At 45.7% G+C, this 22,365-nt stretch overlaps 8 protein-coding genes across 9 annotated transcripts; 5 read left to right on the forward strand and 3 right to left on the reverse strand.

Annotated features, from left to right (window-relative positions):
• Positions 1–105: 105 nt before the first annotated feature.
• Positions 106–2,589, forward strand: LOC122617014 (cysteine sulfinic acid decarboxylase). The gene is made up of 4 exons (XM_043792651.1): positions 106–392; positions 748–935; positions 1,241–2,216; positions 2,281–2,589. The coding sequence occupies exons 1-4, from the start codon at positions 213–215 to the stop codon at positions 2,467–2,469; spliced, it is 1,533 nt and encodes a 510-aa protein (XP_043648586.1). The 5' UTR covers positions 106–212; the 3' UTR covers positions 2,470–2,589.
• Positions 2,590–2,748: 159 nt separating this feature from the next.
• Positions 2,749–4,272, forward strand: LOC122617122 (DNA/RNA-binding protein KIN17). Its single transcript, XM_043792829.1, has 2 exons — positions 2,749–3,815; positions 3,880–4,272. The coding sequence occupies exons 1-2, from the start codon at positions 2,844–2,846 to the stop codon at positions 4,078–4,080; spliced, it is 1,173 nt and encodes a 390-aa protein (XP_043648764.1). The 5' UTR covers positions 2,749–2,843; the 3' UTR covers positions 4,081–4,272.
• A 186-nt stretch (positions 4,273–4,458) lies between these two features.
• LOC122616878 (vitellogenin-1) lies at positions 4,459–5,758 on the forward strand. The gene is made up of 4 exons (XM_043792457.1): positions 4,459–4,654; positions 4,715–4,974; positions 5,027–5,162; positions 5,220–5,758. Exons 1-4 carry the CDS (start codon positions 4,459–4,461, stop codon positions 5,756–5,758), a joined length of 1,131 nt encoding a protein of 376 aa, XP_043648392.1.
• A 16-nt stretch (positions 5,759–5,774) lies between these two features.
• Positions 5,775–7,633, reverse strand: LOC122617049 (DNA primase large subunit). The gene has a single exon (XM_043792708.1). It carries the CDS (start codon positions 7,444–7,446, stop codon positions 5,845–5,847), a length of 1,602 nt encoding a protein of 533 aa, XP_043648643.1. The 5' UTR covers positions 7,447–7,633; the 3' UTR covers positions 5,775–5,844.
• Positions 7,634–7,790: 157 nt separating this feature from the next.
• Positions 7,791–11,741, reverse strand: LOC122616283 (toll-like receptor 6). Its single transcript, XM_043791688.1, has 6 exons — positions 11,215–11,741; positions 10,558–10,788; positions 10,236–10,457; positions 8,407–10,025; positions 8,202–8,329; positions 7,791–8,145 (listed from the first exon to the last, which is right to left on the reverse strand). The coding sequence occupies exons 1-6, from the start codon at positions 11,510–11,512 to the stop codon at positions 7,938–7,940; spliced, it is 2,706 nt and encodes a 901-aa protein (XP_043647623.1). The 5' UTR covers positions 11,513–11,741; the 3' UTR covers positions 7,791–7,937.
• Positions 11,742–13,719: 1,978 nt separating this feature from the next.
• LOC122617615 (protein inturned) lies at positions 13,720–16,376 on the forward strand. Its single transcript, XM_043793541.1, has one exon. The coding sequence runs from the start codon at positions 13,773–13,775 to the stop codon at positions 16,374–16,376; it is 2,604 nt and encodes an 867-aa protein (XP_043649476.1). The 5' UTR covers positions 13,720–13,772.
• A 541-nt stretch (positions 16,377–16,917) lies between these two features.
• LOC122615830 lies at positions 16,918–18,096 on the forward strand. The gene is made up of 3 exons (XM_043790973.1): positions 16,918–17,155; positions 17,214–17,684; positions 17,750–18,096. Exons 1-3 carry the CDS (start codon positions 16,918–16,920, stop codon positions 18,094–18,096), a joined length of 1,056 nt encoding a protein of 351 aa, XP_043646908.1.
• LOC122615828 (insulin-degrading enzyme) lies at positions 18,068–22,253 on the reverse strand. 2 transcript variants are annotated; one of them, XM_043790970.1, is made up of 14 exons: positions 22,014–22,253; positions 21,816–21,950; positions 21,623–21,757; positions 21,295–21,565; positions 21,012–21,240; positions 20,755–20,957; positions 20,569–20,654; positions 20,055–20,514; positions 19,648–19,998; positions 19,360–19,591; positions 19,094–19,300; positions 18,743–19,035; positions 18,476–18,685; positions 18,068–18,416 (listed from the first exon to the last, which is right to left on the reverse strand). In XM_043790970.1, the coding sequence occupies exons 1-14, from the start codon at positions 22,067–22,069 to the stop codon at positions 18,189–18,191; spliced, it is 3,096 nt and encodes a 1,031-aa protein (XP_043646905.1). In that variant the 5' UTR covers positions 22,070–22,253; the 3' UTR covers positions 18,068–18,188. The 2 variants fall into 2 exon arrangements, with proteins under 2 accessions (XP_043646905.1, XP_043646906.1); XM_043790971.1 differs by having other exon boundaries at positions 21,816–22,253.
• Positions 22,254–22,365: the final 112 nt, after the last annotated feature.

A 22,365-nucleotide genomic window follows, 5' to 3' on the forward strand; every position in this document is an offset into this window, starting at 1 on the left:
TCGGATCATTTGTACTTCCATTTCAGTGCGAGCAAAGACGAGGGTTTACAACTTAATGAGAATTTGATCAAGAGAACGTTAAAACACAATCAGCTGCAGTCGGACCGGGCACTTCTAATTGAATCGTCGACGAATGAGGTTCGGATCTCGAAAGCCCAGAATAATCGGTTTTTTACTGGCTAATTGAGATAGGGAAACTTTTACCAAGAGATATGGCTAAATCAGTGGATCAAACAGAGACTGTGGAACAGATTCGCGCAGGCCTAATGGAGGACTGGAATATCCTGGAGAACGTATTCCACCTTCTCCAGAAGGAGGATACCTTCTGCGTGGATCCCCAGAAATGGGGGAAGCAAAAGATAGTCCCCTTTTTGCAGCCAGACAGACTGAAGGTGAGTAAACAAGTCATAGACGATGCGGCGTCTGCCGATGTGGAGATAACAAGCAAACTGATTAAGAGAAGAGTTCAATTCAAAACTTGACCACTTGGCGGCAATTATAGAAATTGTGTTATGGGTGCCCGTCGAAACACTTTTTGGATTGACAAAGAGTCATTGGACAGCCGCACTTCCCGATTAAGCATACTTATGCCGAGGTTTCTGATAGTTTATAAGTATTATTACTTTGATTAATACCTTTAGGAAAAGACATTTGTTAGGTGTGATATTCAAATAAAAACTTTTTTGATGCTTTTTATAACTATCTTGACCGCAGAGTGAATACATGATTTTGCACCATCACTTCCAGGAACTTATTAATCTGAAGGTTCGGGAGACGGAAAACTGTTCGCTGGCTGAGATCGAAGAGCTGTGCCGGCAGGTGATCCATTACTCCGTGAAAACCTCGCACGGGCGCTTCCACAATCAGCTCTTCGGGCAGCTGGACCCATTTGGATTGGCAGGAGCCCTGATCACCGAGGCCATGAACGGCAGCACGTAAGTCCGCAGCATTATTCCGCACATGTGTCTATATGAGCGATCGCTGATTGCATCTTGTATTCCAATCTACAAGTGGCGGCGGGGTTCAACGTACAGATAATTGTGCTAATGTAATGGAGATAGCAAAGTGCTATATTTCATAACCCCCTCTCGATTTATTTGAATAAGATTAAAAACAGTTCATAAATTATCATAGCAACTTTTTAAATATTTAGATTAGTTCACCTTATGTAATATCATCATATTACTACCAAAGTATATACATCCGGACAAGATATTTTATTTATAAACTTTCAATTTAGATACACCTACGAAGTTGCACCCGTGTTTAGTCTGATTGAAACTGAAGTGATCTCGACCATCTGCAAGTTGGCCGGATACAAGGAAGGCGATGGCATCTTTGCGCCCGGAGGCTCCACCTCCAACATGTACGGAATGGTTCTGGCCCGCTATAAGATCGCTCCTGAGGTAAAGACATCTGGAATGTTTGGGATGCAACCATTGGTGCTGTTTACCTCCGACGAATCGCACTATAGCTTCGTTAAGGCGGCCAACTGGCTGGGATTGGGCAGCGATAACTGTGTGTCCGTGAGGACCAATGAGCGGGGTCAGATGCTACTGGACGACCTGGAGACGAAGATCGCAGAGTCAAAGGCCCGAGGTGGACAACCGTTTTTTGTGAACTGTACTGCGGGCACCACTGTACTGGGTGCTTTTGATGATATCAATGGTGCAGCGGATGTGGCGGAACGACATGGTCTGTGGCTTCACGTAGACGCCTGTTTGGGAGGGGCTTCACTGCTCTCCACCAAGAACCGATCGCTAATTGCCGGCCTCGAGCGGGCGAACTCTTTTTCGTGGAATCCGCACAAAACCGTCGGTGCTCCATTGCAGTGTTCACTGTTCTTAACCAGGGAATCTGGCCGTTTGCTGGAAAGGTGCAATAGCACCGAGGTGCACTACCTGTTCCAGCAGGATAAGTTTTATGATGTATCCTACGATACGGGAAACAAGAGTGTCCAGTGCGGCCGGAAGATCGACGCCTTCAAGTTCTGGCTAATGCTTAAAGCTCGCGGATATGGGAAGTATGGACTCATGGTGGACCACGCCATCCAAACCGCCAGATTGCTGGAAGGCAAGCTGCGTCAGCGGGGAGATCGTTTTAGATTGGTGCTCCAGGAGCACGAGTACTCCAATGTATGCTTTTGGTTCATTCCGAAATCAATGAGGGTGTCCAGCCAGGAAGAAACCCCTGAATGGTGGAATCGACTTTACACTGTAAGTTAATGAGAATAGCTTTGATAGACCATTTAAACTCACAATTTTACATCCATTTTGAAAGGTGGCACCGAAAGTTAAGGAGCAAATGGCCCACAGTGGCACTTTGATGATCGGTTACTCTCCTCTTAAAGCTAAAAATCTGGGCAACTTCTTCCGCATGGTCTTCACTTGTTTCCCCATCCTGAAAAGCGAAGAGTTGGACTTCATTTTAGATGAAATAGAGAGATTGGGAGAAAAAATTGTCCTTTGATAGTAGATTTTAATTTGTCCATATGAAGTAAGCTAATTAATGAAAATATCGTATTACAATTATGTATTTCATTGAAGGTTTTACTTTGTGATAAATAAAAACGCCTTTATTATGTTAACCCATTTAAACTGCAATACTTTAAATGACCAAATAAAAATCTTTCATCAATAGTATGATAAATTTTAAAAATTATTTTCCACCGCTAACAACTAATAATAAAATCCTGGTCACACCAATTACCCGCCATAACTATCGATACAGGTCATGGGTATTCTTAAAGTACACCAGCACGGTCACACATAGACGTCAGATCAAAACAATCCGTTTTGGTTGCGAAATTATTTGTAAAACCGGACACAAAAAAAGACGTTAAGATGGGTCGCGCCGAGGTGGGTACGCCCAAGTACCTGGCCAACAAGATGAAGTCGAAGGGCCTGCAGAAGCTGCGCTGGTATTGCCAGATGTGCGAGAAGCAGTGCCGAGATGAAAACGGCTTCAAGTGCCACACGATGAGTGAGTCCCACCAGCGCCAGTTGCTCCTCTTTGCGGATAATCCTGGCAAGTTCCTGCACAGCTTCAGCAAGGAGTTCTCCGACGGCTACATGGAGCTGCTGCGCCGGCGGTTTGGCACAAAGCGAACCAGTGCCAACAAGATCTACCAGGAGTACATTGCTCACAAGGAGCACATCCACATGAACGCCACGCGGTGGCTCACCCTGTCCGACTATGTGAAGTGGCTTGGCCGGACTGGCCAAGTGATAGCGGATGAGACCGAGAAGGGCTGGTTCGTCACCTACATCGATCGCAGTCCAGAGGCCATGGAACGCCAGGCGAAGGCTGATCGCAAGGAGAAGATGGAGAAGGACGATGAGGAGCGCATGGCCGACTTCATTGAGCAGCAGATTAAAAAAGCCAAGGCCAAAGACGGCGAGGACGACGAAGGCCAAGAAAAGTTCACCGAGCTTAAGCGCGAAGAGAACGAACCACTTAAGCTTGATATTCGCCTTGAGAAAAAGTTCCAGCCTGACACTGTGCTAGGGAAATCCGCTCTAACCAAGCGACCAGCTTCTGAAGTGGAAGAAAAAGTGTTCAAAAAACCAAAATCCGTGGCTGGAGACAGCCAAACCCGGTCGGTGCTGGACGAGATTATCAAGCAGGAGGAAGGCAAAAAGGAGCGTGCCAATCGCAAGGACTACTGGCTGCACAAGAATATCGTAGTTAAATTTATTTCCAAATCTATGGGCGACAAGTTCTTCAAACAAAAAGCGGTTGTTCAAGACGTAATTGACAAATATCAAGCCAAAATCAAGTTCTTGGACACTGGGGAAAAGCTAAAAGTGGATCAAGTAAGATGGGAAACCAACCAAGTACAGCTTATAATGAATATTTACCCAAGGTTTTATTTTCCAGGCTCATTTGGAGACGGTAATCCCCGCTTTGGACAAACCTGTTATGGTGGTTAATGGCGCTTATCGCGGATCCGAGGCTCTGCTAAGGAAACTGGACGAGCGTAAATATTCAGTCAGCGTGGAGATATTGCACGGTCCCCTTAAAGGCAGAATTGTAGACAACGTGCAATACGAAGACATATCAAAATTGTATGGCGCTTAGTTATAATTTTCTAAGTTAAGATCTATAGATGTACCTTTTCTAAGCTACTTTGATATATAAGCTGAAACCTTTTTTTTAACCATTTCGGAGAAAGGCTGAAAGCGAACTAAACAAAAATCTGCACATAAGAATTTCGTTAAACTTGGCCTACTCAACATTTGGGTTAATAAAACATGACTTTTTAATGAATAACTAGAACACTCTCATTTACTCAGTGTAGGAATATTTCAGTGGGTATGTGTATGTAAACAATATTTTTGGGTTCAGTTTCAGAACAATAAAACCACCGAACAATGGCCAATTGGCTAGCGATAATTCCCATACTTGCAAAACTTAAACTAGTTCCAGCATCGGTGTAGTAAAGTGTATACTCGGGATATGCGGATTTTGTGTGTTATTGTTATCCTCCTGCGACTCGGAGCATTGCGAGATATAGCTGCAGATGAAAAGGGGAGGTCGACGAGAAGTTGGTGGGATGCAGTGCCCCGACTTTTGACTGAAATCGCTACCATTAAGGCGAACATACTCACAGCTGCTCCACTTGAATTGGCCTCCAACGTAATGGATGCTGTGTGTAAGGATAACATCACGTGTTTATTTAAAAAAAAGATCTGTATTTTATTGTGAAGTGAAGGTTCCTCCACCCTTTTTATGGACAGAATCCCTTCGCAAATCACTCCGGACATAAGGAAGATGCATTTTCAGTACATGACGCCCTGCCAGAACTACAGTGTTCCTCTACTGGAGGCCTCCAAGTTGTGGAAGCACTCTAGGTTTAGCAAAGGACGTAAGGTGGTAATTCTGGCCACCGGATGGACCAACACCGTAAACGAATCCTCGGCCATTTCAATGATCTCCAAGGCATTCATGTGTCGTGGCGATGTGAATTTTGTGGTTCGTCCACTGGATCAATTTTGAAAGTATATATCTAAAGCTTTTTTCTAAGATTGTAGATGCAGCTGACTATGTGGACACCTTCTACTCTTGGTCGGCGCTAAACACGGATTTAATTGGCGAGCATATTGGAGTTGGTCTGACCCACCTTATACAGCTGACCCCTCTTCGAAATATCCACTTGATTGGTGAGTTCATAAAAGAATACCTAGTCTCTATAAATTCTGGTTCCGATTTCTTTGTAGGACATTCACTTGGAGCTCACATAATGGGCACAGCTGGTCGGACTTTTAAGAAACTTACAGGAAAACTTATCCCCAGGATAACTGGCTTGGATCCGGCCAAGCCGTGTTTCAGGCGGGAAAATGTCCTGCCAGGACTGACGCGTGGAGATGCCAAGCTGGTGGATATAATCCACACTAACATTGGTATTTTGGCAAAGCGGGGACCCCTTGGGGATGTGGACTTTTATCCCGGCGGAGCACATCCCATCCAGCCGGGCTGCCTAACCATCGGGTGCTCCCATACCAGAGCGGTTGAGTATTTCGCCGAGAGCGCATATCCACACCAGGAGCAGAACTTCATGGGCAAGAAGTGCGCTTCTTGGGATAAACTCAGAAAACGGGATTGTTCTGCTGGCACAGTTTCTCCTATGGGCTATAAAATGAATCCGCAAGCCAGGGGCATGTACTACGTAGATGTTAATGGCTGGCCCCCTTACGGCCGAAACTCGAGGGAAACTATTGATCCTAGACTAAAAACGTGCTATCTATGCCAAAACTAAAATTCGCACCATCGAATATCTCTAATTTTTCTTATTAACGATGCTTATATATTATATAAACCTAGTTAATTTATGTTGTACAACGATTAGTAATCTATTTGCGTAAGATCTAGATCATCATTAAATGCCTCTGATATGTCCTTTTGGCTCTGCAGGATGCGCTCTTGGGTTTCCGCAATTCGCCACAACTCATCGTCATCCTCGCCCATTAGCATGGACCGATCCCCATGGCCCTTGATATCCGGCCGGATTCTGGCCTTAGGGAGGGCAGGACCAGTGGTGCGCTTCTGTCGGTTGCCCATTGTTATCTGGCTCTCCTCGAAGTAGTTGTTGGGGTGATTGATGGTCGGCTCGACGGATGAATTGTGTGTAAGTTGGAAGTACTTTCCACATGCAATTTGATAGTGCCCGCGGGACACAAAGAACATAACCTCATCGACGGCGCTGGCTGACAGACCATAAGAAGACAGCTTGGATTTCAACGATCCCTGGTCCATGAACTTATACGGACAACCGTGGCAATCGCCCGGCCCTGTCGCATCCTTTATGATCTTGGCGCACGAGTAGGGTGTGTAGTTGACCATTGAACCCTTCTTTCCGTAGTTATGGTAAATGGTGTACTCGTAGCCGCGTGCGAACTTATCCGCATCCATTTTTTTGGTAAACTCTTCGCGCCAGAAGCGCAGCGAATCCTCCAGCGTCACACCAATTCCTTTGATAAACAGGCCGTATTGCATTCGGCCGCTATGTTTTATGTGATGCTGGGCGCGAATGTGCTCGTGGCACATACGCATGCACAAAGGCATGGAGGTCTTGGAGAGCTGATTGAGGGACTCGATGGGAATGGCTGCATCCCGACATACGGTGTAATCCCTGCCGGTATATGAGTTATGTAGAGCTTTAAGCGTGCGGGAGATGCGCTCGTCGGCTTCTACATCCTCCACCATAGTCTTAGCAGCCTGCAAGCCCTGCTCGATCTCGTCCTGCTGCTTGGTGCCCACTAAGGACACCAGGTCGTGGGTGTTTACATAGGCGAAGCCAGCCTTTAGGTAGCAGCGACGTCCTCGCACCAGATCCAGCACCTGGGTGAAGGGCACCTTGTAGAAGTCCAACAGCTCGATCTTGGCAACGCTCTGGCCCGCCGTGCTCTCGTACAGGCCGTCCTTGACTTCGTTCTTCTGGGCCTCGCTGAGGGGATGAATCTCGAAGCCGTTGGCCTCAAGAAACTGCTTTACCTCGGCGCTGCTAAGTGCGGCGAATTTGTACCGAAAAAGCTCCATTTCGCGGGCCACAAACCAGCGTGCCAGGTCCTCTGAGCGGCAGTAGGCCAGCCGCAGGATGAAGTGTGAAAGATAGTCCCGCCTGCGGGTCTGGATGTCTGCCTCGTGCTTGGTGCTTCCGCCGGCAGAGCATAGCCTTAGATAGTTGCGTAGTCCCTCGCGGGTCAGATCCGCACTCACGTTTTCCTTCCATTCATCTGAGAGCAGGCGCTGATTCCGGGTGCTTGCGCGATCCAGGATGCGGAGAAGGCGCAAGCGCTCCAGAGCCAACTCCTCGAATTCGTCGATGTGCACGTCCTCCGTTGGCGGATAGTGGTACAGCATGACGTTGTGAGGATACTTGGTCTCCAAGCTGGCCACCTCCACCTTGACCTCATGTCTCGCGCGTTTTTTCAAACCAAATTCCATCGTGCGTCGCGTTGAAGTAATTTACAATTTATGGAAGGAGGGTTTTGTTGTTTTGGCGCGAAAAACACTGATTGGCATTATCAGCTGTTTCAGTTGCTATCGATAGTTTTTAACTCATTATCGATGAATGGGGATTATTCATTTCATTTAACAAACGAAATTTTGATTTTATTATTAAACTTTTTGAATTGTTTTTACAAGTCAAATTGGTATTGAGGTATTGTGTGTCACTTGGTGGCCAGCCTTTGGGTTAAAATCGATTAAAATCCGCATACTGCCATTGTCGAGATATTTCAAAAACATCAACCTTTTAAGTTTCTACAAATATTTGTATACCCCTTTATTATTATAACATGTATACACTATGCCTAATATTATTTACTGCAGGGAAACTGTCTTTTTCATCAAAGTGTAATGCAGTTTTTTAAATACTATATCAGGTACTTGCACAACTGACTAGAACTCTCGGGATAACATTAAAAAATTGTTTTTTAAACATTTATCTCTCTGGAACTGATCCCTATGACGTCCAGGGACCTCCTCAAACGTTTCCAAAACAGCTTCCGCTCCTCCTTAGCCGTCGGCCACTTTATATACGTTTTCACATCCATTAGGTATTGCAAAGTCTTGGGTCGCTTTCTTCGTGGAATATCCTCTAGGAAAACCAGGATCAAGTGCTCCTTGCTGACCTCGAAGATGCTGCAATATATGTACACATGTATGGTGAAATTATATTATTGGTAAAGTTTTCCTACCGATGCTGCGCCAAATACATTTCAAATTGACACCAATGACTTAACAAGAACTTGGAGGATATGATCAGCATTAGGGAATAAGAGCGGTCCATGCAGGAGACGATGTTATCCAGGATGGTTACTCCGATCTGAATGTGAGCACAATGAATTAGAAAGGTTTTTACATCGTTAGTAAGTTAATGTTATAAGTAAGTACAAGCTGTACCTCAAAATCTCTTTCATGCAGACAAATGGACACATCCCCTGTTTCCTCCACGTTCGGCAGCAGTTCATTGAGCACCCAGGAACGATCATTTTGGCAGTAACTGATGAAGATATCGTAGACGGCACTGGGATCTCTCTGGGATATGTGTGTGAAGTTATCCACCGACTCCTTTGAGGCGCTGGACAACAGGGCAGCGGACTTGAGGGAAGAGTAATAGTAGTGGATGTGCCATCGCTTCAGATAAATTATAAATCCCAGGACGCAAGCGCCAACTATACTGCCCACGACCGCGATCACTGTGTTTGTAACGCGGTGCAACTCCTCGGTGAGGTCACTCATCGACCTGATCTGGCAGTTGAGCTCATCCACCTGGAGCTGATCGGTGTTGTTGAAGCAGTAGTACTGACTGGCCTCGTAGTCTAGCAACTGAAATTTCAGGGTAAGATCTCCGTCAGGGTTCTCTAAGTGATAGGGCTGGGCCACGGAGCACTTGGCCACCGTGTAATCCTCGGAGGAGAAGCGCAGCCTGATTATATGATTCGCTCGATTGAAATCCCTAATGTTGGAGTAACTCCTCTGCAGCCAGGGAATATAGCGACTCTGCCAAAGCTTGCGATCTATTATCAGCGATTCCGCCAGAGATATTACCTCCTCACCTACAGCATTCTGACTATAGTTTAGTAGCTTATAGGAGCAATCTGCGTCTTTATTATTGCTAGCCGCCACCTCTACCACAGCTCTCAAATGGCAGTCACAAATGAAGTCGTTGTCCCCCAGGCTAAGGTAATCCAATCGCTCAAAGTCCTTCAGCATCTCGTTGGACAGCATATTGATTGTGTTGCTCCTCAGGTTCAAAACCCTCAGGGCGGAGTTGTTGTGGAAGGCACTGCGGTACCAGTTGCCCACATGGTTTGAGCTCAAGTCGAGTATCTCCAAGGACTCCAGAGACTGAAACATGGCCGGAGTGAGAGCGTTTATGTTGTTGCCCGCGAGACCCAACACCTGTAGCTTCTTCAACGACTTGGACCACTCCAAATCCTTAATATTTGATCGCTCGAAGTACAAATACTTTAGTGTGCTAGCAATGCCATTGAAGGCATCGTCGATGATGTTGTAGGATAGGTAGGGATTCCCGGACAAGTCGAGACCCTCCAGAACCGTATTCTTGAAGATGGTACTGCTCACCATGGGAATGGCGGTGTAGCACAGACTGAGGAACTTCAACTTATCCCCCAGATGAGCAAAAGCCACCGCACTATTCCTGGTCATCTTCGAGTGGGAGAGGTCTAGATAAATCAGTTCCGGCAAATATTTGAACACATTCTGCTGGATCTTTAGGCCGTATATCAGGCTTAAGGCCATTTCCAGAGTGGGCAACTGCAGTTGGTAGCTGTAGGTCAGGAAGTTGGTGAATGACAGGTCCAGATACTGCACTCCCTGGACGTAGTAGAAAGTGTCGTGGCTTAACGTCATAATCTTGTTGTCCGACATGAAGATCCGGCGCAGATTGCTGACGTTCTGGAACGCCTCCTTGCTCACGTACTCGATGCTGCAGTTGCTGATGTCCAGCTCCACAAGTCGGGGCATCTTAGGGAAAGTGGCCCAGGCTATAGATTGAGCTAGGGAGTAGATATAGAATGTACGTGTTAGAGAACTAAACACGCATTTTCTATCTAGTGTCTTCAAATAAAGGTAATGTGAAAACATGTTGCTAAATATAAAACCAGGAACCAGTTTAATGACAGATACCAAGGTGCGATTAGTTGTGACATGAGAATTTTGGAGGAAAAAGTCTTTGCTGTGAAATTGTGTTTGAGATGAGATCTTACATGAACTTTCGTGCTGATCGAACCGATCTTTCAAGACCTTAATATAGTTCGTATAGTTTGTACTGGTAGAGATTGAGTGTGCCGTGTTCGTGTTGTTGTTAAAGTAAAGATAGCACTCCCGATCATATAGATCGGTGGTATTGTGTTGTAGTAGTAGTTCGCAATGGTGTGGTACATTGTTACTAGCCTCCAAGCGGGACTCGTTTACAAATCGAGCAAAGGCTGAAATGGCGAATGGAAACTGGACATCAGAAATCGGGTGCCATTGCGATTCCGGATCTCAGAACTGACTAAATGGTATATCCATCTCGACCAACCTTACCTTCGGCATCTGGAATCAGTTCAGCGAAATTGTTCCCTCGCAGCGATAAAAGCTTTAGGGAATCCTTCATGGAGTAGAGGGTCCTGAACGGAGCTGCAGTCAACGTATTAAAGGCGGCCGAAAAGACTTCTGTCCTCCAAATGATGAACTTCCTCCCTAGTTTCGCCTCACGCAACAAGTCAGAGTCCTCATTTATGTTGCCGTGGGATAGATCCAAATGCATTTTGTGCCCTTTAAATAAGTAATTATAAGTACGATCGAAAAACCCGTTGTATTATTGTTGCGTAGGATCTATAAATAATAAATTAATCTACCATATTCTCAGGTGGCTTGAAGAATTTAAGTATTTATTCATTATCGGAGTCCTATTGGCTTACAGGCTAAATTCTACAAGTGGCGGGTGTAAACAATCAAAGAGATAAAATCTCTTATCGCTTGGATCCCGATAGTAGCGAATAGCTTCGCCAAATCCACCCAAACTAACAGTTATACCAAGCTCTTAAAGATTAGGAACCAAAAAGCTTTTATCATCAGTCGATCCGCGTTGCCGGAAGCGTGAAAATATATATCACGTTAAGTGCTGTTAACAATGCTCAATCAAACTCAAACTTAAGCAGGGATTTTTTATTGGACATATGGGTACAATAGAATACTTACCGTATTGTTTGTTGTTGTTCTCCTTGAGGGTTCCGTTGGGAAAAAGCCACCATATCACCTCGTCCTTGATCATGTCCAAGAGACAACTGTTTCCGTCATCCGATTCGTATTTCAACATGAGAGACTTGAGGTCAGTTCTCTCCTTGCTGAACTCTTCGGCCTCTTTACTTGATGTTGTGGCTGAGTCTGGTTCTATTATCAACCCGTCCTGGATCGAAAACTCGGAAGATATATCCTTTAGGTTTCCGAGGAGCAGGCATAATAATACGATCACATCCAAAATACTTTTTGGAGACATATTCACCAAATTGCGCACTTATATTGCTTGTAAAGGGGGATTATAAATAAGATTTGACAGCTGTTTGATTTCACAATCGCACGGATAATCGCGTTCTATACAATTTTTAGCCACTCATTCAGTTTCACTGGTTATTCCGAAATCGAAGCCACATTTTGTGATAGTTAACCGCGGCCGCCTTTTCCCGCGAATTACTATATTTGTGGTTGAGCGAAACACTCGCCTCGGATTCCCGCAATGGACTGGCTGGACGACTAGCCTGCTCTATTGGTCAGCCAAAATAATTGGTAGCAGCGGTACATATGTGCAGCTAATTCTGCCATGATATGGCTTATCAATTTTGGCAGTATCTTCCCATGGATGGCCCGGGACTACCAGCGTATCGCTTTTTCGGTGGCAGTGAGCGTCCCGCCTCACGCCCACGCCAAGTTCCTTATCGGATAATTATCTGGTCGTCGGGATACGGCTATTACCATTATTACGGCCCGTACTTCACTGGGATCGGAGCTCTGGATCAACAGATATAGTGACGGCTCGTTTTTGGCCAGCATATACATTTAGTAAAACAAACATTGTTGTACTACTCAAGTGCTTGGCATTTGCAGCCAGAAAAGCCTTGATTTACGGTGTCCAGTCAGGACCGATAAGTCAAATCACTTGGCAAATCTTAGATTCCCACCTCATCGGCGATAGGAAAAGCTAACCACTAAAACACAGGCGGTACAAATGCCCAATTAATTATATCAATTCCCTTCATATCATACCATGGTATATGTAGGTTATTGGTCGTAAAAGTATTTATTAAGAGATAGGGCTTCTGCGGTAGCCTTCTACGAGTATAACAAATGATCATCGGACTTTCATTTAGGAAACAACATGTTACTTGTCTTCCGTTGATAACGCAATCCTTATAATAGCACGTCCATTTCGCCTTAAGGTCCGCTTAATATTTAATGCGAGTTTTACATAGTCAGCATTTCGCAGACGGAGCTCTATTCTTATAAGGAGTTTCCATGATTATTATTATAATTCAATAGAATAGAGAAATGAAACACAAATCAAGACAGAAGAAAATATAGTTCAATAGGTCAAAGTTAGAAGCAACCTGGATTGTAGTCTTATTATACCCGTTACTCGTAGAGTAAAAAGGTATATTAGATTCGTTGAAAAGTATGTAACAGGCAGAAGGAAGCGTTTCCGACCATATAAAGTATATATATTCTTGATCAGGATCAGTAGCCGAGTCGATCTGGCCATGTCCGACTGTCCGTCCGTCTGTCCGTATGAACGTCGAGATCTCAGGAACTACAAAAGCTAGAAAAATGAGATTAAACATACAGACTCCAGAGACATAGACGCTGCGCAAGTTTGTTGTTCATGTTGCCACGCCCACTCTAACGCCCACAAACCGCATAAAACTGCTACGCCCACACTTTTAAAAATGTTTAAATATTTTTTAATTTTTGTATTAGTCTTGTAAATTTCTATCGATTTGCAAAAAAACTTTTTGCCACGCCCACTCTAACGCCCACAAACCGCATAAAACTGCCACGCCCACACTTTTGAAAAATGTTTTAATATTTTTTCTTGTTTTTTTTCTTATTTTAGTCTTGTAAATTTCTATCGATTTGCCAAAAAACTTTTTGCCACGCCCACACTAAAGCCCACAAACTGCCCAAAGCTGCCACGCCCACACTTTTGAAAAATGTTTTGATATTTTTTCATTTTTGTATTAGACTTGTAAATTTCTATCGATTTGCCAAAAAACTTTTTGCCACGCCCACTCTAACGCCCACAAATCGCCAAAAACTGTCAGTGTTGAAGACTCTCCTGCGCACTTCCACTAGCTGAGTAACGGGTATCAGATAGTCGGGGACTCGACTATAGCGTTCTCACTTGTTTTAATATGCTGTTTGCATAAAAAGAAAATAATATAGTTCTTGTGTTGCTATACTTGTATTGCAGCTATACTTTTCCTAACCGATAGGCAAACCCATGGTAGGTTTTAAGTTTTCCCTGGCTAATAGAGAACCAGATGAAAAAGAGAGTGGATCGTTTCCCGCTGGAATTTGAGTGCAGGGGTAGGGGCTGGACGGACCCAGAGCTCAATCAGAAACTGGTTTTGAGTGCTGAAATCGGACCTCGGCTCTCAGTCGACACTCAGAGCTGAGCTAAGGCGGTATCGATCGGCGGAAGAAAGTTGAGTTTGTACCTGGTATACTAGGCCACTATATATCCAGATATCTATTCCCGCTGAACTATGCGCAAGTCGCCGGGCAGCCTGGCCTCGGAGGCCTTCTCCAGTTCGAACTCCTCGCTGAGCAACTCGTACAGCGATGGCAGCGACCTGGCCAACTGGGAGGAGTACGTGACCACTGACGGGAGTCTCTTCTACATGGAGTATGTGAGAAATGAGAAGAATGGCGTCTCGGCGGAGCGGCGAGTGGAGTTCATGCGCCGATCGCTGCGCCTGGGAAAGAAGTCGTCGCGTCGCCAGCCGCACAGCAATAATCAGAGTCACAACCAAAACCAGTCCCACGGTCACAGCCAGTTGGATACCCAGACGGAGCCGCAAGAGTTCCGATTCTCACAGTTCAAGACGGCTGCCCCCGATCCCAAGAAACTGGATCTGGTTATCACAGCCGCCGATCGCTTCCGTTTCGGGCGACGATCCACTGCGGTGGAGTCCATACTGGGTTTCCGGGTGCTGCCCTTTCCGGATCAACCAGAATGCCTGATGGTCGATGGTTTCGTTCACGATCTGAGTGCGCTGCCGCACGGCATAAAACGGGGAGATTGGTTTAGATCCCTGAATGGCATAGAGTTGTATGCCAGCAATGTGGATGAGCTGCTCCAGCAGTTCGTGGAGCCCACCCAGGTGTGCCTAGGCTTTCAATCCTGCGGTGCGGCCAGTGCAGTTTCTCCCACCGATCCGGGGTACAATCCAAATACTCAAGAGGAGCAGGTGTGCAAAGTGGAGAACTTTACCATGTTCACGGAGAAGTTTGAGCAGATGTTGATAACGGAGGGGAACTTCGGCAGTTCCGGAAGTTCCGTGGACATAAAAATGCCCTTTGCTATGCTGCTACTTCCACCGGAGTGCTATCAGCATGAGCAGCAACAGGATTCCTTGTACTACTTTCCGGAAAACCCCGACAACTTTCTATTTAAGGCCCGTGGGAGTTTCCTCACCCTGCACGCCGTTCTCAGTGAACTGCATACCCAACCGTTGAGTTCGCGGCTCCTGGTGGATCAGGTGCAATACCACGTCAACTACCGACGCCTGAATGGGTTCCTAGTCCTCTTCGCCTACGCCGGAGGACTCTGCAGTGCAGCGGAGTGCAGCCTGCGATCGGATGAGCTGATAGGATACATACGCTTCTCTCTGCCGGGCTTGGTCCTGGAGAGCTTTAATCAGGAGGGAGAGCCGGGCATTAGTTCGAAACTGAGGCTTTTCCTGCGACACTTTTGTGAAATCCAAAGGATCCGGCTCGTAGCCGGATGTCAAGGTCATATTCGTTTCGAAGAGCTCCTGGGCCAGTCCCGCAGCCTACCACTGCCCAAGGAAGCGCAGCTGCGCATCTTTGATGCTCTGAGTGAAATGGAGGCCATGGATTATCGCAATTGGAACGATGAGCCACTCACCACTCACCGCGAGTTCTTCATCTACGGAAGTGCGCTGTACTACGATGGATTCCTGGTGGCCAGCCTGCTGCCACCGGAAGTGAGGGTGAGTGTAGAAGGATTCCTGCGCTGCCGAGGGATCTTCGAGTTGCTCGGGGCTGCTCCGGGAATTAAAGTTCGCGAGATGTACGTGTGGGAGGAGATAGTGTTGCCCAGTGCCACAGGGCGATATTTCCTTACAATCTGCACCAAGAACCACTTGAGTCTGGCTGTGATCTTAAAGATCTTCGATGCTCCGGACATGGCTCCTGATGCGGTGGTGGGTCCATCGCTCTTTTACATCGAGGAGATTCAGGAGACGCTGGACCACCTTGTGCAATGCGGCATAGAGTCCCTGGCCATGTTCTGGTCCGTTTCCAATAAGAGACCCGAGGTGCTGGACGCCTCTGCCAGTGAGACCAGGGATCAGGAGAAGGAGCCGAACAACCGACTGGAGTCCTTCCTCAAGCAGAAGCTTACCGTACTGAGTCCATCGGTGGAAGAGGAGGCCCAACTGTGCTCGTCCTTGGGTGGGTCTTCCATACACAGTCTGACTCCCAGTGAGGACGAGTCCTGCCGCAGGCGATTAACCCCCATCCATGGTGCTGCCGATGATTCGGACAGCGGTTCCGATTGGGAGAACTTCGCCGTACAGCATCCACTCCATTATGGACTAAATCTCGGGGCCGAGAGCCACAATCAGACCCAGATGACGGAGTCCATGTGGAAGGAGATCAACAACGTGGTGCCGGTCAAGATATCCGCTGGCTGGAAGAATTCCGTGCTGCACTACGTCTACATCGACATAGCTAATGGGTCCTTGTTTGCACCATTTAGCGACAGCTCTGAGAACTCCAACTACCTCTCCGAGATTCGTCAGGCGTGTCACATAATCCACGCCGTGCTGGAGAAATCCAAGCACTATCGCAGGCAGCTATCGGAATCCTCGAGAGCACAGCCAAACTTAAACGGGCACAGTAACCACACAGTGTCGCTGGTCAAGGAGCACGGCATGACCCTCGAGGTCAGTCCGCAATCCAAGACCGACGGGCAATCGCAGTCCCCGACAAGCAGTCGCTTCGTTGTGGTTGGTCGTCTCTTTCAGTCGCCAGCCAAGGAAGTCTACGTGTGTCACCGATCCGATGTTCCCCAGAATATAGTCGAAATGGCCTTCCGATTGTCCTTTTTCTCCATGGGATAACTTTTTGGAAGGACACTAACAACATAGACAGTAGGATTGCTAATTTATATCAACCAAAACTTCAATCTGTCGAATTCTTGCGATAAATATAAAATTCCAAAAACTTAGGCAATATATATATAATTTATATCTTTTAAAAATTCCACTACAAAAACGTGAGAAATAAGGGAAGTGCAATTTCTTACCGCAAGCTCTGCCAAAACTCAGAAATTGAAAAAATATATATTTCTTCTGAAACGCAGCGAATAAATAGGTATTTCCACGAGAACACAAACATCGTGCGAATGTGTTTCATTCATTCATAGTTCAAACTAGAGAAGCCATCAAAAGTGTCCACTATTTTTAGAGTTCGGTAGGATGGTCCTATTCTAAAAGTAGTTCCACGCACCAAAAGTCAAGAGACACGCCGAGCAATAAATCCACGTGAACGAGTGGCTCAAGGTGGTGCTTCCCAAATACTCAGTCTTTGCCAATTTCTCAAAATACGAATAGCCGTCGACAGTTCTGTTTGGGTGTTCCAACAAAAGAGGTATCTTGGTGGATGGATAAGATGACAGCTACGTGGATGCTGTGCCTTGTTCTCTCCTCCACGGTGACGGCGATAGCGGAGGAATCGGGCAGCGGTCAGTTCAACGTCACTGGGAATCCCTCGGATACGGAAACTGCTCCAAAGTTACCCAGCGAAGTGCAAAAAGCTGTTTGCACTGTGACTGCCGGGGAGGTAAGGGCATCTGCCGAGGCTGTCACCACAAAAACCCTTAAGGGAGTGTGTGGATCAGGTGGGACCAGTGGTCACTTACCAGTTTGATCTTGAAATTATTTATGGTTTATGTGCAGATGAAATGAACATGGCCTTCCGGAGTCTAGAGAACAAACTGTACGAAGAGCTTCGAGTAATGAAACTGATTTTGGTGCACTTAGCCAAGGCAAATGGACTTAAACTCAATACTGCCCTTTCCACATCACTGCCGACTCCACCCCCGACTATGAGGCCAATCACAGCCGCTGTGCCGCAAATCTTTAAGCCCATAGACCCTCCCAAGAAGCCTTCCAATGCAACCAATTTGAAAGCCGAAGAAAACGAAGTTGCTCCAGACTTCGGACTCAAGAAGACTCCCACTCTGAAAAACTTGGAGTCAAACGCAAATCTTGGAGCTCGGGAAACTGAAGTCGATAAATTTAACAATACTGTGCTGGCCGATCAAGATGTAAAGTTGTTCACATACTATTGGAAGTTGGAGAACGGCACAGAACTTATCAAAGCACCTAAATTGGCCACTGTCAGTAGCCCAATATTCAGCTTTAAAGGTACATCAGTAATTGGGATAGATTTTCAGCGTATTATATATATTTTCTTGATAATCCCATTGCAGGAAAGTCCTTACAACTAAAGTGCACTTTCCATCACATGAATCGCGAACTGCTGAACCTGCAACTAGGATATGGCATCTTTAATCCGAAATCCAACCCTGGTCAAAGCAATAACATCTTGTTAGAAATGGACGGAATTTTCCAGAATACTAAGTGGACCGAAGATATTCAGCTGAAGCACAAAATTTCCATACTGGATCAAAGTCATACCCACCGAAGAACGCAAGATCTGAGTTCACAGGTGCTGAACAAGCTGGACATGGGCTTCTCTATCCCGAACAGCGTGCTTCTCGGTAGCTCTTACATCAAGCAAAATGCGCTGTTGATTCAGATTCTTTTATATTTGTAAATGACAGAACAACGTTTGTATCCGAGCAATTAAAACAAAGAGAGACCAAAACCATGTCCTATTAAGAAAAACCTCAATATCCTTTTTGCAGTTTAAAGCTTGCTGCGTGCTCCCTTTGCCTTTATGTCAAGGAATGGCAGAGCGATGGGGTAAAGCTCCTTGCACGATTTAAAGGTTACAATATCGCTGATTGGTTTATGACGCTCCATGTTTGTGATCTCCAAGGGTTCCGCTTCTGTCGTGGCATTGTCGTCGGTTTGCTGGGATACAATGTGTACGGACAAAACGCGTCGCTCTTCACCATCTTTTGCGATAAATTTCTAGAAATAGAGAGGGGTTTTCAGACAAAAAGATCTTTTAAAGAACCATATGCTCTCACCTTAAAGTATTCTACAAAATCGGCCTTGCTTATCTTACGGAGTATTGCTACCTCAGCTTCCTCTCTTTCAAAGTGATACGTCTGCATGGCTATTTCGCCATAGAACTGGCTGAATTGCTGGAATATGGTCTTAGGCTTTTCCAGCTTTTTCACGGCCAAAGCCTCCTTGTGCCGTTCAAACTCATCCAATGGCATATCCTCAATTACTTGCTGAAGATATCAGAAATTAGTTCATACAATGTATACAATAGACAATCGTGTTATTACCAAATAAGTTTGCAGAAAGTTTTCAATACGATCTTCGACAAAGGAAGGGTGCTTTGCTGACTGCACAATGATACGTATGCCATTTGCTCCATTTACCTTACGCACTCCGCTGAACACGATGTAGCCCAGCTGTTCCTTTGTGCGAAGGCAATCGTAGCAAGGTTCCGAGAGCACCTGGGACACCAGGTTCACCATTATGTTTGTGTGATCTGTTTGTGCGCCGCATTGCAAGTAGAGCTGTGTGCAGGAGCTCTTATGGAACTCGTTCTCCTTCTCAAATAAGTAGCTGTCGCCTTTAATAGAAAATAATTCATAATTGGTTACAAATTATTGAGCAATATTTTGACATACCTGCAAGCAGCTTATACTCTCGCTTTTTTAGCATTTGCCGCGCCAAAATGGGAAGCTTTGACGCATTGGTAGCCTCCAGGCGAGTGTTAACTCGCCCCGCGATGTCCGTGGCCTGCTGCTTGGTCACATTGCCAAAAATAAAGCACTCTGTGTGCAGGCGCTGGAAGAACTCCCTAGCAAAGTTCAACACTCTATCGTACGTGACAACTATAAAAGAGTGCTTATTAATAAACTTATTTTTTAATTAGTTCCAGCTAATATCTTACGTTCCATAGCGTCTAAAAGCTCCACATTGGCCCACGCATTTTCAGTTAACAACAAAGCTAAATAGTATATGGAATGCTGATATGGTTGCTCAGCCTTAAAGTTTTTCAGTGAACGTACGTATTCCTCCTTAAGGATGTCAAAACGTTTCTCATCGATGTTGAAGTCAAAAAGGTGATCTAACAGCTTCTCCAACAGCACCACCTGTTTGTCACTAAAACCTCGAATGGTAAACTGGAAGGAAAAAACATTTAGCAATTGGATAGTTAGGAAGAGTTACGCCTTCTCACATCGATACCGCACGTCTTTCCCATCACACTAAGCTTCAAACTGGCTAGCTCTGCATCGTATAAGTACTCGTTGAGCTGATCCTTCAGCAGCATCACCATCATATGGTTCAGATTACAGTTCAGGGGATCTAGATAAGCTATCGGATTGGACATGTCGAACGTCATGCATGCCTTGGGTTTATTGAACTGATTGTCCTGCTTATGCCAAACCCTTAAAATTGGGGTATCCATAATAATCGTGGGATGTTTTGGAGCATCGGCTGGAACGTCGGAAATATCAAAGTTTGTTGGTATGAAGCTGTTTGGCAGCGCCAGTTTTAGGTTCTCGTTAAGTTCACAATTCTCCCAACACTACAAATATTTTAAGGTTATTTTTTTAAGGAGTTATGAAATACAAGAAGACGTACTTGCACTGTATCCTTGGCCACGCGCTTAACGCCGTACTTGGTTTTATAGTAGGGCTCCGCTAGGTCGCAATCCTGCTCAAAACTTTGGCTTACCATTACTATTCGGCTTTTGGAGGGAACCAGCTCATCCAATAAGCCTTTAATAAGGTCTGGGCGCCATTCGTTACTTAGATATGGAGCAATAAGTACCTCCTCCAGGGGAAATATTTGCATCGACGAGACGGCATGTGTGACTAAACTCTCCGGCTGCTCCTTTTCCTTGAAGCGGAATCTCATTTCGTTGAGTTTCACGCACTCGTCAAATATCCACTTCTTGGGACCCTCTTTTCGCAGCATTTCCAAGTACTGAAACACGATCTTGACAATGTCATCCACGTGCTCCAACCCCTCTTGCGTCAAGTCGACGACAATATCGAAGAATCCAAATCCGTTTTGTGTGTTCTGATGCCCGGCCATAAGACTGCAATTAGAATAGATTTATCATCTACGAAATCGGTAATCTTAATGAACTTACTCATTGCACCAGCCCAGACGTCGCAGTTCGGATAAAATGCTGCCCTTGCCCTCGTGACCGATGAGGTGCGTCAAATAGTTATCGGGCTATAATAAAACAAGTGGTAAAGTAAGCTGACCATAGAAGAACTTTTTGCCAATCCTCTGATTGATCCTTAGCCACATCGCAGTGGTACCTAAAACTTACGCCTGACTTGTAGAACTGCGTCAAATCGTCTGTGGTAAAACTTATCGTCAGCGATCGGATGTCTTTGATAGGCACTATTTTCACTTTTTGTCCATAGCGCTCCTCGGCATAGGGATGGCGTGGCCAATCTGGAACCTCGACGTTTTTGTTCTCGATTTCCGAGAACTTCTCCAATACCATATCCTCCAGTTCGTCCAGAGATTCTGTCGGAGATTGATTAGTTATTAACACTAACGACAGAAACCATAATGACGAACCTTTTCCAATGACAGCCAGGCACATTATGTTGGCGGAGTACCACTGCTTGTGGAACTTAAGCAACTCATCCCGCACATCGATGTTCTTGGACTTGGGTATTTCGGAAAGGGTGTTCTTGTTGCCGCTGCCAAACTTGCTGTAGGCATGATCCGGCTTGGCCAGGTGACGGTTCACCTGCTTGATACGCCACAGATCGCTAGGTAGGTTTTTTTCGTGCTCAGAGTTTACCTGCAATGAAAACCTCTTATTTCTCTAAGCAATTTATCTGATGAGATTATATACCGCATTGATTTCCCGCTCTGTTGCGCTGGGCGTGAACAAGGGTGCTATGAAAAACTGCGCGAAGCGATCTAATGCTCCATCTAACTTGTCCGGCGCCACATGGAAGTGGTACTTTGTCATCAGGGGATAGGTGGCGGCGTTGCTGCTTCCGCCGCTCTGCGAAAGGTATGTGGTGTAGCCATTCTCATGGGGATACTTCTCGGTGCCCAGGAACAGCATGTGTTCGCAAAAGTGGGCCAATCCAGGCAGGTTCGTGGGATCCGACATGTGGCTGCCATGGGCACAGCTATTAGAGGCGAACATTGAGTGAACATTTAATCTTATTTACCCCACTTGCACGGAGAGAGCTGCAGCCGAGACATCTGTGTTGGGATCGCTGATAAGCAGGACCTTCAGTCCATTTTCGAGTTGCAATCCCCGGTAGTCGCGTGTGTCCTGCAGCGACTTTTCAATGTTGTTCAGCCTATAAGAGATGAGTCATTGCCTCTAGACGACCTTAGAGATGTGTAACTCGAAATTACCTCAATATGGGCTCCATGCTGTCTGGTTTTCTGGTTGCGGACTTTTGCGAGCTCTCAGCTATTGTCATCTTGGGTTTAGTAAACGTTCCAATAGATCGATGTGTTACTGAAATGCTGGCCCTCAACGCACTTGACCTGTGCGAAATAATTGCTATTTAGTGGTGTCCGTTGGCGGAAATTGGATTTATTGCTGCCAACCGTCGACCAAAAACCGCTGTTAAGGCAAAAATCGATTTTCTGCACGTAAGATACATTGAGTTTGAGAAATACTTTTAAGGACGCAAGTCCGGCTTAACTTAGCGCCCGTACGTTAAGAATTTCGAAAGTGGGCGGAGTAGGTAACCGAGCCGGTCGTGTTCTCGTTCAATCAATTTTAATCGCTCTTTGGCCCGAAAAATAAATTCTAACTAGTTTCGCAACAACTAAAAGAGTAAATAATCATCTGTTCGCAGGGTTGCCAACGCACCGGGTAGGCAGAACTAGTTCTATGCGTTGCCAGATCGTTTATTTTATCAGTGGTTCCAGATTGCAGAATTTAGAAATTATACAA

The sequence above is a fragment of the Drosophila teissieri genome, chromosome 3L (genome assembly GCF_016746235.2).
Source record: "Drosophila teissieri strain GT53w chromosome 3L, Prin_Dtei_1.1, whole genome shotgun sequence".
Classification (NCBI taxonomy): Eukaryota; Metazoa; Arthropoda; class Insecta; order Diptera; family Drosophilidae; genus Drosophila; species Drosophila teissieri.